The sequence below is a fragment of the Vulpes lagopus genome, chromosome 12, assembly GCF_018345385.1.
Source record: "Vulpes lagopus strain Blue_001 chromosome 12, ASM1834538v1, whole genome shotgun sequence".
NCBI classification, from domain to species: Eukaryota; Metazoa; Chordata; class Mammalia; order Carnivora; family Canidae; genus Vulpes; species Vulpes lagopus.
Genome location: NC_054835.1, coordinates 42882268 through 42897789, shown reverse-complemented (window position 1 = coordinate 42897789; position 15522 = coordinate 42882268). Strand labels below are relative to the sequence as shown.

At 52.6% G+C, this 15522-nt stretch overlaps 1 protein-coding gene across 4 annotated transcripts; it reads left to right on the top strand.

The window, feature by feature from the left end:
• The first annotated feature begins 477 nt into the window (after nt 1-477).
• CD300LG (CD300 molecule like family member g) lies at nt 478-15314 on the top strand. Of its 4 annotated transcripts, none has more exons than XR_005983169.1 (8): nt 478-721; nt 1618-1953; nt 5340-5637; nt 6299-6411; nt 8172-8230; nt 10399-11157; nt 11382-11483; nt 11994-12030. XR_005983169.1 is itself a non-coding variant. In XM_041726023.1 (8 exons), the coding sequence occupies exons 1-8, from the start codon at nt 679-681 to the stop codon at nt 12105-12107; spliced, it is 954 nt and encodes a 317-aa protein (XP_041581957.1). In that variant the 5' UTR covers nt 518-678; the 3' UTR covers nt 12108-15314. The 4 variants fall into 4 exon arrangements, 3 of the variants coding, with proteins under 3 accessions (XP_041581956.1, XP_041581958.1, XP_041581957.1); XM_041726023.1 differs by lacking the exon at nt 10399-11157 and adding an exon at nt 4506-4607 and having other exon boundaries at nt 518-721; nt 5553-5637; nt 11994-15314; XM_041726022.1 differs by lacking the exon at nt 10399-11157 and having other exon boundaries at nt 492-721; nt 11994-15314.
• The last annotated feature ends 208 nt before the right edge of the window (nt 15315-15522 follow it).

The following is a 15522-nucleotide window of genomic DNA, read 5'->3' as shown; positions in this document are numbered from 1 at the left end:
GAGTACATACGATATTTCGAGTTATTGGAGACAACCCGATGTGCCAGTGTCTGATTTTTTTTAAGATTTTATTTATTTATTCATGAGAGCCAGAGAGAGAGAGAGAGAGAAAGGCAGAGACACAGGCAGAGGGAGATGCAGGCTCCATGCAGGGAGCCCAACCTGGGACTCGATCCCGGGTCTCCAGGACCACGCCCTGGGCCAAAGGCGAGCGCTAAACCGCTGAGCCACCCGGGCTACCCATGATTTTTTTTTTTTTTTTTTTTTTTTTTGTGAAAAAGTCACAGGCACTGCAAACACTCACAATGGAAGGAAAAGCTAAATCACTTAAAGGTTCGTAAAAGCCAATATGTAATGTTTTCATGCTTGGACACCTTGAATTCTGCAAAAGACCTTCTGGAGTGGGCATGGTTAAGACCCAAGGGGCACGGGTTTGCGAGATGCGCCTGGGTGGTTTGCAGGGGGTGGGGGTGAGGGGGCACACCTCTGGGCGCTTCACCAGAGCGGAGGGTCAGTCGGTAAAGGGAATGGAAGAGGCGCCTCCCTCTGTGCGCGGAGGGATGACCTCCCCGGCCCCTCCCCCCTTCTTTGTGCAGTTCTCGTGCCTCTGGAGGAAGTTAGAGTCCCCCGTGGCCCCGAGAGGAGCTCCCAGTTCCCGCTGCAGGTCCAGCGCCCACCATGCGGCCCCTCACTGTGCTGTGGGGCTGCCTCCTGCTCCCAGGTGAGATGGGGGCGGGAGAGGGAGGTGGTGGAGGGGCGTGGGGCGCATGCCCAAGCTGGCGGGGAGAGGACCTCCCTCCTGAACCTACTTTTCATTTTTGTGACCCAGCCTCGCCGCCGCCGCACTGGTCCTCAGCCTGCAGAGGGGGCAGGCATTTGCTGTTTCTGAAAGGCAGAGCCAGGTTTTCTCCCAGACCTTTGGGTTCCAAACCCGTCATGGTTAGGTGGCTATGAGTGAGGCTTTACCTCTCTCATCTTTATTTTCCTACTCTGCACCCAGCCTGGAGGCAGACTAGATACCCCCTATGTGGTTGCCATGGCAAACTCTGCAAATATTTCTTGCACCCCTACTGTACCACTCGTAACAATCCTGAGACATAAGGGATGATTCTGTTTCATCAGTTCACAGGTCTGCCTCTTTTTTTTTTTTTAATTTTAACATCAAACATCAGAATGTATCTTGTAACTGAAGACAATTGTTCAAGTCGTAATGCTTTTTAAAAATTGTATATAAAATCATGGTGTGTCTTACCTATGATAGCATCTTAAGATCAATAAAATAGGAAGGACACTGTCATCATCATCTGTAAATGGGAAAGCCCAGATGCCCAGAGAGGGCAAGCAACTTCCCTGGGCTCACACAGCTATTAAGTGGCAGTGCTGGGATTTAAACTCTGGGCTGTCTGAGTCTAGAACGTCCCCATCACCACCCTTCATTTCAGTACGCCAGGTTTAGGGAAACAGCAACAGCCCTGTCCCAGTTTCTCTTGATGGGGAAGGGACCACCAGCTCTTCCAGGCCTGCCACAGAAGGGAGTGACTGAGAAGGAGTCTTCTGGTCTTGACCCTAGTACTTGAATCCCAGGAGTTCTGACCTCCAGCGCTGCTATGGTTTCAGGTTACAGAGCCATGGTGGGCCCCAAGGAGATCAGTGGGTTTGAAGGCGACACCGTGTCTCTGCAGTGCACCTACAGGGAGGAGCTGAAGACGTATAGCAAGTACTGGTGCAGGGAGGGCGGGATCTTTGTCTCCCGCTGCTCTAACACCATCTATGCAAGAGAGGACGGCCAGGAGACGACGGAGGGCAGGGTGTCCATCCAAGACAGCCCCCAGACACTCACACTCAGCGTGACCCTGAGGAAACTCACCCTGCAGGACGCCGGGAAATACTTCTGTGGGGTCTCCAAACTGGGCAGAGATGAGTCTTTCCTGGTCTCCCTGCTTGTCTTTCCAGGTAACAAATGTCTCTCCTTCCCCCAGGTGGGGGACAGGTGATGCAGAGGGGAAGAAGGACAGGTGGGTGGCGATCAGTGTCAGACCCTGTTTCCCCATCGCCAAGAAGTGTAGTGCTTGTACCAAGGTCATCGAGGGGCTCAAGGACTCAGTGAGATGATGCCGGTCAAGTGCTCAGCAGCCACGGGAGAACAGGTGGGGCAGCATGAGCCCCAGCTGCTCTTCTGCGAGGTCCCACCACGCAGATCTGTGGAACTCCATGCTCAGTGCCTTTCCTCTTTGCCCAGGTGTGGGAGAGAAAGCGCATGGGCTAGGGACGAGATGGACATCCCATGGAATAAAAAGACTCCCTCTTGGGAGTGTGAGATATTCCTGAGGCTTCTGCAGGCCAGGATTATGCATCCCAGGCCCACTCCAAGTGCCCCAGCCATGGCCACACTGGCCTCACCCTGCTGGTGGCCTCAGCTCTCCCTTCCTGCTTCTCTGTCCCAGATCCTGAAGTCCCAAAGGCAGGTGCAAAGAGGGCCTGAGATCTAACCTCGGAGGGAAGAGCTCATTGAGCTCAGGGACACTAGGGGACTCTGGCTCGGGATAGAGCACCTTTCGGGATGCCCAGAATCCCACCGGACCCGCTGAGCTGAGAAGAGAGAAGTCAGAGAGGGGCCAGGGGAGTGGGCAGCCATAGTCTGCTGGCCAGTGAGGGTGAGGCAGGTCTTTGTATCCCGTTTCACAGATGGGGGCCCGAGGCTCCAGAGATGAAATGATTTGCCCGAGGTCTCATGGCAGGAGGTGATGAAGCCAGGATTCAAATCCAGGTTTTTTTTTTTTCTCACTTTGGTGTCTGTTCTTTCCCTCTCCTGGCCCCATCGCTGGGACCCACCCCATCCCCAGGTGCGTCCCCACTGCCAGATCCCTGACATCCATCGATCTTTATTTTAATTCAAGGAAATAGAAATTAGCTCCCCAAATAATAACAGCAGCATTGTAACCATATCGAACCTATTGTCCATTATTTACAAGATTATCTGATCTCTTCTGATTCTTATCAGTATTCAGCTTTGTTCTTACCTAGTGAGGATCAATTCTACCTATATTTGAGGCTCTCTTAAATCTTGACCTCATTTATAATCATTTATTTGTGTATGATACATGTATTATTGTGTTATCCTGTGTCAGATGTTGACCTTTTTCGGATGATACTTGGGATATAGAAAATAAAGGCTAATGGCAGTGGTGTGCTGGTGAAGGTTTAGCTGGGGAAGCTCTGATTTGCCATGCTTGCCAGTTTCTGTGGTTTAAATGCCCCCTCCCTCACCAATTTCCAGCTACTAATGGTTTAACGACCAGCTCACAAAATTCCCGAAGAGTGAACAGTCCGCTCTCCGCTCTCCGGAGTTAGTGTGAGCCGTCTGCAGCACACCATTGAATATGGAGAAAGATTAGAATTTCTAGAAAGGCCAAAGCAAGACAAGAGTATCCACTATCATTTCCTTCATTCCCCATTGCCTGGAGGCTCTAGGCCATGAGATATGGACAAGATAAAGAAGTATAAATATCAGAAAGGAAAAGATAAATTCTCTTTATTTGTAGAAGATTTGATCCTTTACTCAGACAAATCAGAAAAAACCTGACCTCATATTAGAAAAGAGAATGATGGGGCCAGGGAGGGAGTCCTGGATGGCACTCCAGCAAGGAGGGGACCGAGGGGTCCTGGGGAGTCAGGGAGCTCGCCAGCTCCAGTGGTGGGGGGGATCCATCACACCACGTTTGTGCCCCCTGTGCGGGCAGAGAGGCTGGGCATTTTGTCCTCCCAGCCTCTCAGGGAGACCCAGTAAGACATCTACTGGTGCACAATGGTGCGGCATAGGGCAGTGGGAGATCACCGGCAGCGGGCTCAACTTTGGCTACTCGGGAAGAAGGGACCGCTTCCTCTGGGGAAGGCGTGGTGGAGAGGCTGCTTTTGAACCAGCACTTGAGGACAGAGAGAAGTGTGTTAGGTGGAGGTGGAGAGGAGAGGCATGGCACCCATGGGAACAGCACGCCAAAGGCATGGAGGCAGGTGGGCCACTCACTTAATTGGGAATAGAGGGCAAATAGAGGTATGGCAGGTGCCCCTGAGGGTGGAGAAGTGAGGCCAAGGCGGTGCTCCGAGGTCTGAGTCTAAAAGGCTTTGAAAGACATGTAAGAAGCTCGAGCTTCAGCTTATAGGCAGTGAGGGCCACTGAGTGTTGTGACACAAGAAGTGACGGGATCCAGTCTGTATTTTAGAGATAAAGCAGTGTTGGTGTAAAGAGTGGTGTGGAAGAGCAGGCTGGCGGGCAGGAAGCTAACGTCTGAGCTGAGCGGGAAGCCAAGGGAACTGCAGGACCGGGGAGACCAGCAACCCACTAGAATCTACCATCTGTGGCTGCTAAGTGACTGGGGGCAGATGATGGTGGAGATCTGAACTGGGTGGTGGGGGCAGGACAGCTACTGGCTGCAAGCCGGGCAGAAAACCTGGCTCAGAGTGGCGATCCTGGCCTCCCCTGAGACCAGCCTCTCCCTTTCCCGTAGGTCCTTGCTGTCCTCCCTCCCCCACTCCCTCCTTTCAACCTCTTGCTACCAGGAGCCTCCAGCCCAAGGCAAAAGCTTGGCAAACTCAGCCCCCAGAATTAAGTGAGTGCATGGTTTTTCTGTCTCTCCCCCACCCCCCCTATAAAGCAACATCCCGTGAGTGCCTGCCTGTAGCCAGACACTGCACTCCATGGCTCCCAGCGCCTGGGAGCTGTACTGTGAGCAGAGAAATCAGGCCCGGGGGGTGGGGGGTCAGGTCACAGGCTTAGGGTCACCTAAGCAGCAGCAGAGCCCAGGGAGGAGGCCCAGCCCCACCGGCAGGCTTGTGTCCTGTCTGCTCCACCTGGGGTTGGAGGGGTGAGCAGGAAAGGTAGGCCCTTGGACCCTGGCCTCTGAACCTGTCCCTGCCGCCCTGCCCTGCTGATCCTGTGGCTGTTGAAAGCAGTCAAGGCCTGCTCAGGCAGCGATGGTGAGGGTGGGCGTGTGGTGACCCGAGGTAATGACTGGTCAGGACTGTAGGGGGAGGCCTGTGTGTGCTGCATGGCCACTGGAATGGGCCATGGAGTGGACACAGGGGTGTGATTACTCAGTCAGCGGGCACCACAAGGGGCTGAAAATTATGCTCGGGTGTGAGGCATGCCTGAGTTACACTCAGCTTCCCCACAGTGGCTTCATCTAGGCCTCTGTTTGCTTCCTTGGGTGTCCTTTAGCTGGGGATATTATGAGAATTTGGTCCTGGGGAGGCTAGGGTTCAGGGGTCAAGGGTCAGAGGTCTGGGGATGCTGGGATGCAAGGGTCCAAGAAAGTGCTGAGGCATTGCTTTTGGACTTGTAGCTTCTCCTGGTCTCCACCAAACAGTCACCACAGCCAAGCAGGGGAAGACAGGGGCCTCGGCCTTGGCCCCTACGTTCGCAGGGACCTCCCCATACGGGCGCACAGGAAGCTACCCCTACACAGGAACCTCTCCGCGCACAGGAAGCTACCCCTACACAGGAACCTCTCCGTATGCGGAGACCTCTCCTCATGAAGCAACCTCTCCTCATGCAGGGACCTCCCGCCTTTCCAAACGGCCGGACTCCAGCTCAGCAGAGGACACCACTCTGGCCCCCAGCAGCAGCAGCTCTGTGTCTAGGTGAGCCTCGGATGACCAAGGTCACCTTTCAGGACATCCCCGAAACACAAGGTGCCTTGGAGCAAGTGAGGACCTAGCACTCCTTCCTCTAGGCAAACACAGCCCCCTATCAGGGCTGCAGCTTACAGCACAGACTTGGGCCCCATCCGCCCCCCAGCAGGGCCCTTGAGCAGTGAACAATGGGCACTGCCCAGCCAGCAGCCCTGTTGCTCTGGACACATAGGCCCTCCTGAGGTGGAAGGTCCCCAGCCCTCTCCCCGCACTAGCCTAAGGGGCAGTGGCCCCGATGGCCCTGTGCATCTTGCTCTGGACCGTGTGCCAAGCATGAACATATGTTTTTTCTTACCCCACTGGAGCCCTGGTCTGAAGGATTGGTTCTTGGGGATTATCTATACCTGCACTCAGTCACTGGCTGAGGCTTCCCTGTCTGAGGCATCCAGGTAACTACTGCCAAGTTCAGGCCCAGCTGAAAGTGTTTCCTGGGGTAGGTAGTGGGGGCTGGGTCCCTGCCCCCTGACCAGGTGCCATGGTCCCTGGCGCCCTCTGATCTCTTTGGGAAAGACAAGGGACATGGCTGGGATGCATACGAAGAATGCTGTGGTGCACAGCATGCCACTGACATCTGCTGAAGGCTGCTGGGCTCCTTCTGTCTCATCCACAGAGTCTCCATCCCAATGGTCCGCATCTTGGCCCCTGTCCTGGTGCTGCTGGCTCTTCTGCTGGCCGCAGGCCTGGCTGCCCTTGGCAGCTATCTGCTCCGCTGGAGGAAGGAAGGTGAGCAGAAGTAGACTGGATGGGGTGGGAGGCCAGGGACCTTGCTGAGACCTGCAGTCCCCCGGCCACCCCACCGAGACCTTGTGGGTCAGTGTGTCCATTTGAGATATGGGTACCAGGACCCCTGCTCTTCCCATCTGAGGGAACCACAGGTCAGTCAGCATTAGGAAAAAGCAATTCAAATGTGCAAATGGGAGAGTGGGGGCTCTTGGCTTGCTCCCATCTGTCCAAGCTCATCAATCACTTCTGTCTCTATTGATCCCAGCAAATCCATGTCCAGCCTCTGCAGGTACAGTTCCTTGGGTGACTGCTATGGCCAGGGGTGGAGAGGCCAGGAATAGAGACTAAGCTCTTGAACAGGATGAATGCTGTGACCTAACACCTGCCTCGGGGTCTTGAGAGGTGCTCAACTCCTGTCAGGACTTGGCTTCAAATCCCAGCTCTGCTACCTTTTAAGCTGTGTGACCTTGGGCCAGTCACCTAACTTCCCTGAGCCATGGCTTTTTGGGATCACAGATACAGACTACAGGAGAAATAGAACAGAAATAGAATACGAGTTCAGCAGAAATAGAATCCAAGCCACGTATGCAATTTAAGCTTCTCTAAAAGTCACATGTGAAAGGGTAAAAAGAAACTAGAGATGTTAATAATATACCTTATTAACTTGGTTATCATCTGGATGTGGAATCAATATAAAAATATTCATGATACATCTTCCAGATTCTACATTTTTTTCCCTGTGGAGCCTTTAAAACCTGGCATAATTCAGAGCAGCCATGCTTCCCGTGTCACCGCTTGGATGTGGCTCGTGGCTACTCTGGCAGACAGCACTGGTTGAGAGGGTTGGCCGAAAAATAAATCAGAGGAGCTGCCCTGTGCCAGGCGTTTTTGTGTAGCTTTTATTGCTTTTATCTCCTCTAATGCTCTCCATACTGTAGCATTAGAAACTACTCATTACAAGTGCCCCCATTTTCCAGGGGGAGAAACTAAGGCAGGGTGTTTAAGCAACTTGCCTTGAGTTTGCACAACCAGGAAGCAGTGGAACCAGGAAGTTGTGTGCCAAACACTCTGCAAATTGGCGGTGTTCTCCTACTGCACACGGCTGTGCGGGGCAGGGGCATCCTCGGCCTGCCTCTGACTTCTCCCTGTGTGGCCCCCAGGAAGAAATGTCAGCTTTGCCCGTGTCACCACAGAGGAGCCCGGAGGAGCACGCAGGGAGGGAGCATTCTTGATCAAGACCTCAGAACTTGTTAGCACCTTGCCTCTTGAATTGTGGTCCCCAGCTAGTAGCAGCAACGTTCCCTGGAAGCCTGTTAAAAGACCCTCAGGCCTCAACCCAAACCTGCCGAGTTAGAATAGGCATTTTCATAGAATGTCCCAGGATCCTGTAACGTACACTGAGGTTTAAGAAGCAATGATATGAGGAGATGAGCACTGGGTGTTATACTATATGTTGGCAAATTGAATTCAAACAAAAATTTTTAAAAAGAAGCAGCAATGACCTTAGCACCTAGAATTACTTTCCCAGCCAGTTTCTGGCCCACACACGGGGATTTCCATGTACCCATCCCAAAAAGGCTGAATCACTGCTATGGAACAGAGCTAGAAGTCCAAGCAGCTTGCCTGCCTGACCCGTCTGCTTGCTCCCTCTGGGAAGCCCCTGCTCCCAAGTGCAAGTGGGCCAGTCCCCCTCTGTGGAGCTTTAGTGGGCTGCTCCCAGCTGCTCCTGGCCTCAGGGTACTCCTGCTGGTCTCTTTCAGCTCACCTGGCCGCAGAGACACAGAGGAACGAGAAGGTCCACCTCTCACATTCACACTCGGTAAGGAAGGCAGCCTGCCGAAGCCCAAGCTCGGATCCCTGTGGGGCTGGACATCAGGACTCCTGGGCCCTGTCTCTGCATTTCCCTACTGCGTTGTCTATGACTGTCCTACAGTCAGGGCTTGCTTCCCATCTCTGGGGGATCTCTGCAAGCCAACAGGGTACAAAACCAACAGAGTGGCCCTTCTTACTTTGACTTCCTAGCAGGTGCCAGGCAGGGACTTCCCCAGGCTAAGCGCCCTCCTATCCCACCCACACCCCCCATCCGCTGCTTTAAGAATCAGAGACTGTCAGAGACTGTCAGAGCTGGATCCTAGGGATCTTTGGGCTTTGGGAAGGCTGCAAAACCACAGGTTCAGGACACAAGCCCCACCTGCCTCGCTTCCCCCACCCACACCCCCCAGCTGTTTACAGAGATGCCTCCACTTTATTCTCTTACTTGAGAGGGCAGGAAAGGGGAGCTGCCATTGCCTTCTTTCCTGGCGCCAGTGAGGACAAAAGACTCAGGCCCCATCCCCCTGGGGAGAGGCTAGGGCAGGAATGGGGTTTTGGGCTTTGGTTTAAGGAAGCAGCTGTTGTTGTCTCAGGAAGCCCAGCAAGGCCAGAGGCAGCAGACAGGAGTGAGATAAAGGTCATGGACACAGATGGGGAGGGGGGGCTGCCACTGTCCTCCAGAGACCAGCATCCTGACTGTGCAGGCTGCACATCTTAGGGCACATCCTGCCCTCTAAAAGGGGGACGGGGCGGGAGGGAGAACCTCTGTGCTGTGCTGCACTGCTTGGGGAGGCCCAGCAGAGACCACCTACACCAGCCCCTCTGCCCACGCTGCCGCCACCCTGCCCACCCAGGAAGGGCTGCCCGGGACTGCTTCCTGGGACTGCTTCCTGCCTGCCGCACCTGTCCCTGTCCCAGTTCACTGTGGGAGGGGCAGGAAGGGATGCAGGGCCTGTGGCCCCAGGGGCTGGGAAGAGGGCTGGCCCCTTGCGGGGAGGGTCAGAGACAAGATGCTGTGAACATGACCAATCGAGAGCTTTTGGCATATTTCCTTTTTGGCTCCTTTGTAGTTTTTAGAAGAGTCTGCAGGTGGAATTTTAAGGGTTTGGGATTTTCTTTGCCCACATTCAGGTCAAAGAGGGAAGGGGGCATTCTCCTGGCTCTGCCAGAGAGCCCCAGGGGGGTGTAAAACTCGGAGGGAAGTATGAGGGCCCAGACTAGCATTTCCCTTGCCCAGAGAGCTATTTCAAGAAGCTCTCATTTTACTCTTTAAGGAATACCTACTGTGTGCCAGGGGCTTTACCCATGTCACAGAACCTTCGTAACTCCTGTACGAAGTAGGTGCTATTATTACCCCCTTCTTACAGAATAAGAAATAGAGGCTCAGAGAGCATAAGTAATATGCCCAGAGAGACCCATCCTGAAAGAGGCAGAGCTGAGGAAACTAATCCAGTCTGTAAGGCTGGCAGCAGTGCCCTGTGCCTCTCCCACTCCGCCACATCGAAGTGTGGAGGGTTTGAGGAATGGAGCCACCTGCTCAGCCCAAGACTGTTCCCCTAGACTCGGAAGAAAGAACTTTTCTCCATCCATGAACGTGGGACAGCAGGGCCCCTGACTCCTGGAACAGCGCAAGTGGGAGTACTGGGCTTCCCTGATCCCCTGCTATTTTTCTAGCACCTAGACACAGAGGCTCTCCTAATATGTCTTGTATATTCAACAACACAGAAAATGCCTCTGCAGTTGCTGGAACAGCCCATGGCCCATGACGTGGGTAGAGGGACCAATGAGGGACCCACCCTGCCGCCCTGGACGTAGCGTAGTGGTCCTGGCCACTGCCTGCATGTGTGGTTTGGTCTCTGCCCCATGAGGTTCTTTCCTCAAATTCAGTCACCTGGGAGCAGGGGACGCTTCTGTGGCTGCCAGTGGTCAGCGGTCAGCAGTGGCTGCGTTGGGGCCAAATCACAAAGCTGTTAAGATGGGATGAAAGGGGAATCGACCTGACGCCAGGAGTCCTGATCAGGCCCCGGCTCTGCTGTATCCTCACCATAGGCAGGACTAGGAGAGACCAGGGCCGTGACTGAAAGTGAAGTCTCCTTCCACTCACCCCACCCCATTCCCTCATCACCTCGTCCCCCCAGCGCTAGCCCTGCTGAGGATTTCTGCTCTGATTTTCAGCTTGTCCTGTAAGATGGAATGTGTCGCCAAAGAGGGCTCAGACGTCCACCTCTGCCCCACCCCCTGCAGCTACGGCAGTGATAGAAGCAGGTGCAGAAGGGGCAGTTAGGGGACGAGCGACATTGAAACAAAGGGAAGTGTGCGGATGGTAGCATGGGACTGGAAAAGAGCTTGGGTCTGAGGTCACATGGTCACGAGTCCTAGTGGCAGCTCAGATACTTGGTAGCAGTGTGACATCTGGCAAGTTACCTCACCTCTCTGAGCTGCAATATCCCCATCCCACGGGGTTGTGGTTGGGAAATCATGAGATGAGACCCCAGTAGATGTCCAGAAAACAGGAGCCTCTTTGTCTTCAGTGCGCATGGAGCCATGGGATTTGCCGGCGGGGACACCTGGGAGACTTGCCTGGGGGCCCCGGCCGGCTCCAGCCTCTTCTGCCCCACTGCTGGTCCCGAGATGGCTCCTACTCACCCTGGACTACCTACCTCTCTTCGCTTGGCCTTGGCTTCCTTACCCCACCTAGAAGAGGGTGCTCGGGCTTATGACTTATAAAGAATTTTTTCTCTGTGGTTTGTTATCTGGTGAGCCTTTGAGGTGTTCGACGCTGCCCTCCCCGGGGCCTGCCAGGAACCTGCAGCCTGCACATTCTTTCTGCTTCAAGGATAGAAATGACAATAGTGAAAATGAATGAATCATTCCAGGAGCTCCCAGGTGTCGAGCAATAAAACATTACCACAAATGTTCGTGATAACCTTGAGGGTAAAATTCTTATCCCTATTTTACAGCTGGGGAGACTGAGCCTCAGAGAGGTTAGTGGGTGCCCAAGGTCACTCTGAGATGTAGGAATAGGACGGAGGGGCTTTGACTCCACAGCCTGTGTTCTTCCCTCTATCCCATGCTCTCCCGTGGCTCCCCCTTGCTGGGGTGGGTGGACAATCCCTGCCACCAGGAACGGGGCCCTGCTGACCGAGTCTCTGTTTCAGCCGCTGGAGTACCCCGTGATCAACCCCGCAGGGCCTTCTGGGCCTCACGCCAGCCCAGAGCCCGCCGCCAGCCCGTGCACAGAAATCCAGTGTCTCAGCCAGGTGTGAACAGAGGGCGCCGGGGATCTGGAGTCACCTACCCTGGCTCCCCTCTGACAATGCAGGGAAGTGATGGGGGGGCCTTTTTCCTCAGCATCCGCTTCCAGAACACTGCCCCTTGCATCCGCCCACCTACGCCCACCATAACCATAGGCGCAGGCCATTTCATTCGGGAGTCAGGACTCCCGAACTTACATCCTCATTTTCCCATCCAGAAAGTTCTTGAATAGTTTGGTAGTCACAGTTTAAAGAGCTCTGGGCTGGCAGGATTCCAACACTTGCAGGCAAAACCTAGCCAGAGGCCATGAGGGTGTTCTGGGGGTGTCCGGGAGGAGGATGTTTGGAAAGAGGTGAGGGCATGAATTAGAGTTTGGGGGTTCTGGGGAGACCTTGTTGGTCTGTGCTCCTTAGATGGACAGAGGCCCAGAACTGTGGGAAAGGCTGGGGTGGACCCTACCTGGAGACCCCCGGCTGGGCTCTGCTTTTCAACCCCTGACTGCTTTTTCTTTGCAGAGTTCAGGAGAAAGTGAAGTGCCTTTGCAGGACCCGGAGGGGAACATCATCCCAGGGCCTCCCCTCCACATGTCGGAGGAGGAGCTCTGCTTCTCAAAGTTCATCTCAGTCTAGCATGGCAAGAGTGCCCCCCAGGCCAGCCTGCCGGGAATCTGAACGGCTAGATTTGCACTAACTCCAATAAACTTTCCGCTATAGCTTCAGAGTTCACCTGCCAGACCCCAGGCTCTCCCCCACCCTCCCCAGGCTCTCCTCCTGCATGCCCAGCCTGACCTGGAAGCCTTGGCCAGCCCCAGGGGGTGGCCTCACAGTTCCAGTGGGGAGACTGGGACCTCCTCAATATGTTCACATCCCTGGGCAGGGTGGGGCGGGGCGGGGCGGGCAGCCTCTGGAGCTCCCCAGAGCCAGGCAAGGCTCAGGAGATCTGGTCTGAGTTTGTATCTGCTACAAGAGATCCCTTGCACCGGGGTACCCAGCAAAAGACCCCCACTTTCTTCTCCCTTCCATCCTGACTCAGCACCACTTTCTCCTGCATAAGTGTGCAAGGAGGAGGAGGAAGAGCATGCCAGGGGATAGACAAGGTTCTGATTTCTCAAAATGTGACTGCATCCCACTCCTTCAGGAAGCTGGTTAAAAATGTGATTCTGGGGCTGGCCCCACAACTCTGCATTTCTACCAAGTGTCAGGTGGCTCTAATACTTGAATTTGAGAAGCAGTGGGCTCAGGTTCATCCAGTTTAGAGGCTACATTTGGTGTGTGGGGTCTCCCACCTGCTCCGCCTCCCCCCCCCCACACACACACAATAGGGGTTGCTCTGCCCACGACACCGTGACCCAGTTGGGGGCTTTCCTGGGCCCATCCGAGTCCAAGCCCAGGTTAGGTGCACCTTGGAAGGGGTGAGTCCAGGACTGGCAGGGAGGCATTGTCTTTCCCAGCTCCCCACCCAGCCATGCATCCTAGGCTTTGGAAGGAGGCTGGAGAAAAGCTTGGCTCCTTCCTCATTGAGAAAGGGTTAATTGCCTGTGGGCTGGGGTTAGGGAGGGATTGAAAAGTATTGGGTGCAGGTGGGCATCTATAGGGCTAGAGAGAGGAGACAGGGCAGGAACCTAAGAGGAACCCAATGATGACCCTGAGGCTGGTCCCCTGGAGAGGGAAGGAGGAGGGGATAGAATAAGAAGACTGTTCTTCTTTTTTTTTTTTTTCTTTTTTCTTTTTCAACTTTCTTTAAAAAGCGAAATGGGTGGTTGCTCAGTATACAAAAGTTAGAAATCCAGGCGGAGGAGGAGAAGAAAACTCACTCAGGCTCACCACTCCTCCAGACCATCACTGTGATCACTGCGCGGCATTTTGTTGCATTTCCTTTCCTTTTTTTTCTTCCTTCACATCATTTACTGGTGTTCTCTCTTACAAATTATTTTGCATATACAACTTTAGATCCTGCTTTTCCCACTTAATGCTTTTTAAAAATTTTTTATTTGTAAGTAATCTCGATGCCCAATGTGAGGCTCAAACTCACAACCCAATCAAGAATCACATGCCCCACCGACCTAGCCAGCCAGGCACCACCACCCCCCACTTAATTTTTATAAACATTTCTCCATATTTTACCAAACTTTATAAATAAAATCTTTATCAGCTCTGTGATATTTCCTCACTGTGCTTCCATTTATTTCAATTCTCTTTCATTAGATATTTGTTTCTATTTTTGCTATTATAAATAACAGCATGGTGAGTCTTTACACAAGGCTTTATTTGCATTTGCAGACTTCTTTAAGAAGGATTTGTGTGTGTGGAACTGCCAGGTCATAGGGTGTAAACATTTTTGAAATTACTTATACCCATTGCTTCCTTAAATGACAGAACCAATTTCACTCCCACCAGAGCCTTCCAACCAGCATTTCTCAAAGTCCTCACCAGCCTCTACCCCTGTCGCTGTGGGTATGGCAGGAGAAACCACTCTGGAATGCCCCTGCAGTGAGCCTAGAGGGCTGGGCAACGTAGAGCAGGTCTGATAAAACAAGGGAAACTCTCTAGAAAGTGCCATCCAGCACCCCCCAGGGCTCCAGGGATGGGTAAGCTCTTTTACCTTCTCCGGTGTGAGCTCTGGGGTCTCTGCCTGGCATCTGGGCAGAGTGTGTGCCCAGATGTTGGAGAAGATAGGGAGCAACAAGTCTTAGTGGTGTCAGACCCCAAAAGTTCACCCTGTGAAAAATCCTTCAGGGGAGGGTGGTAAGAACTGGGGCTGCCCAGCGGGGAAAGAACCTTCTTGTCCTCTCCACCTGTCACCTGCTGCAGCCAGGGCTTCCTGGGGACCAGGAAGTGGTCAGCCAGGTCATCCCACTCATACGCTTTGCCTATTTTCAGACCATGTGCCAACTAAATAGACCGATACCTTTTGAGAGGCACAGCTCTGTCCAAGGCAACCTAGAATTGGCATCCTTGGGATTCCAAGTTTTCATGGATTTATCAGATACTCAAGTACCCTCTGTAGACATTTGTTCACTCCCTTCATGCTCACTGTTGTCACTGCGCAGGCTCAGTTGTGTCCTCCAGGCAGGTGAGAAAGACCACTCCTTTACCAGTTGTCACTTTGCAACCCCTCATCTTGAAACACGTTAGTTTTATGTTTACACACCAAAATACATAGGCTGCTCTCCTACTTGTCTATTTGATATTCTGTGGTCTCACTCCTGGCCATGAACTATTTGGTTTTCTTGTTTGATGTAAATTCTTGTATATGTGAATTCATGCCTTTCATCGTTCTAGGATATTCTCCTCAAATGTTATCTGTGCTCTAACATTTTTAATCTCACCACTGACCAGAATTAAATTTTTCTAGACTCTCTATCACTGCCCTATCTCTTTAACCTCTCCCTCCTCCACATCTCTTTGTTCTGTAGTCTATGTACTCTCTTCCAGTTTAGTACTTCTCAAACTTGAACATGCCTACGAATCACAGGGAATCTTGTTAAACGTCAGATTCTGATTCAATAATTCTGAGTGGAGCCCAAGAGTCTGCATTTCTAACAAGCTCTCAGGGCTGACGATGCTGCAGGTCCAAGTACTTAGGGGACAGCTTTCTGATTTACTAATCTCTATGCAGTTATGTTTAATTGGCTGTTAAACCTCCCCACCACACACACACACACACACACACACACACACACACACACAATTAGTTTGTATTTTCATCCTTGTATTTTTTATTTCTAAAGTTTTGGGTGATTCTCTTTCAAACTTAACTGGTCATCTTAGAGTCCTGCTGCTTGTTAATTTTTGTAATGCATCTTTTATTCCATTAAATATTTTATACACACACAACTGGTTTACACTTTGTGCCTAACATCAAAAGTCCCTGGAGATATAAATATGCAGTTGTTTATGTTAACTATCACACGTGGTGGTTTGTTCCTTTGTATTTTGTGGTCTCACAGTGTGAGCTCATGTTTGGATGACTTCCATCTATGGATTTTAATCTAGGAGGTTGAAATCGATGATACCTTCCCCCAGAAAGGATTTGTATTTGCAT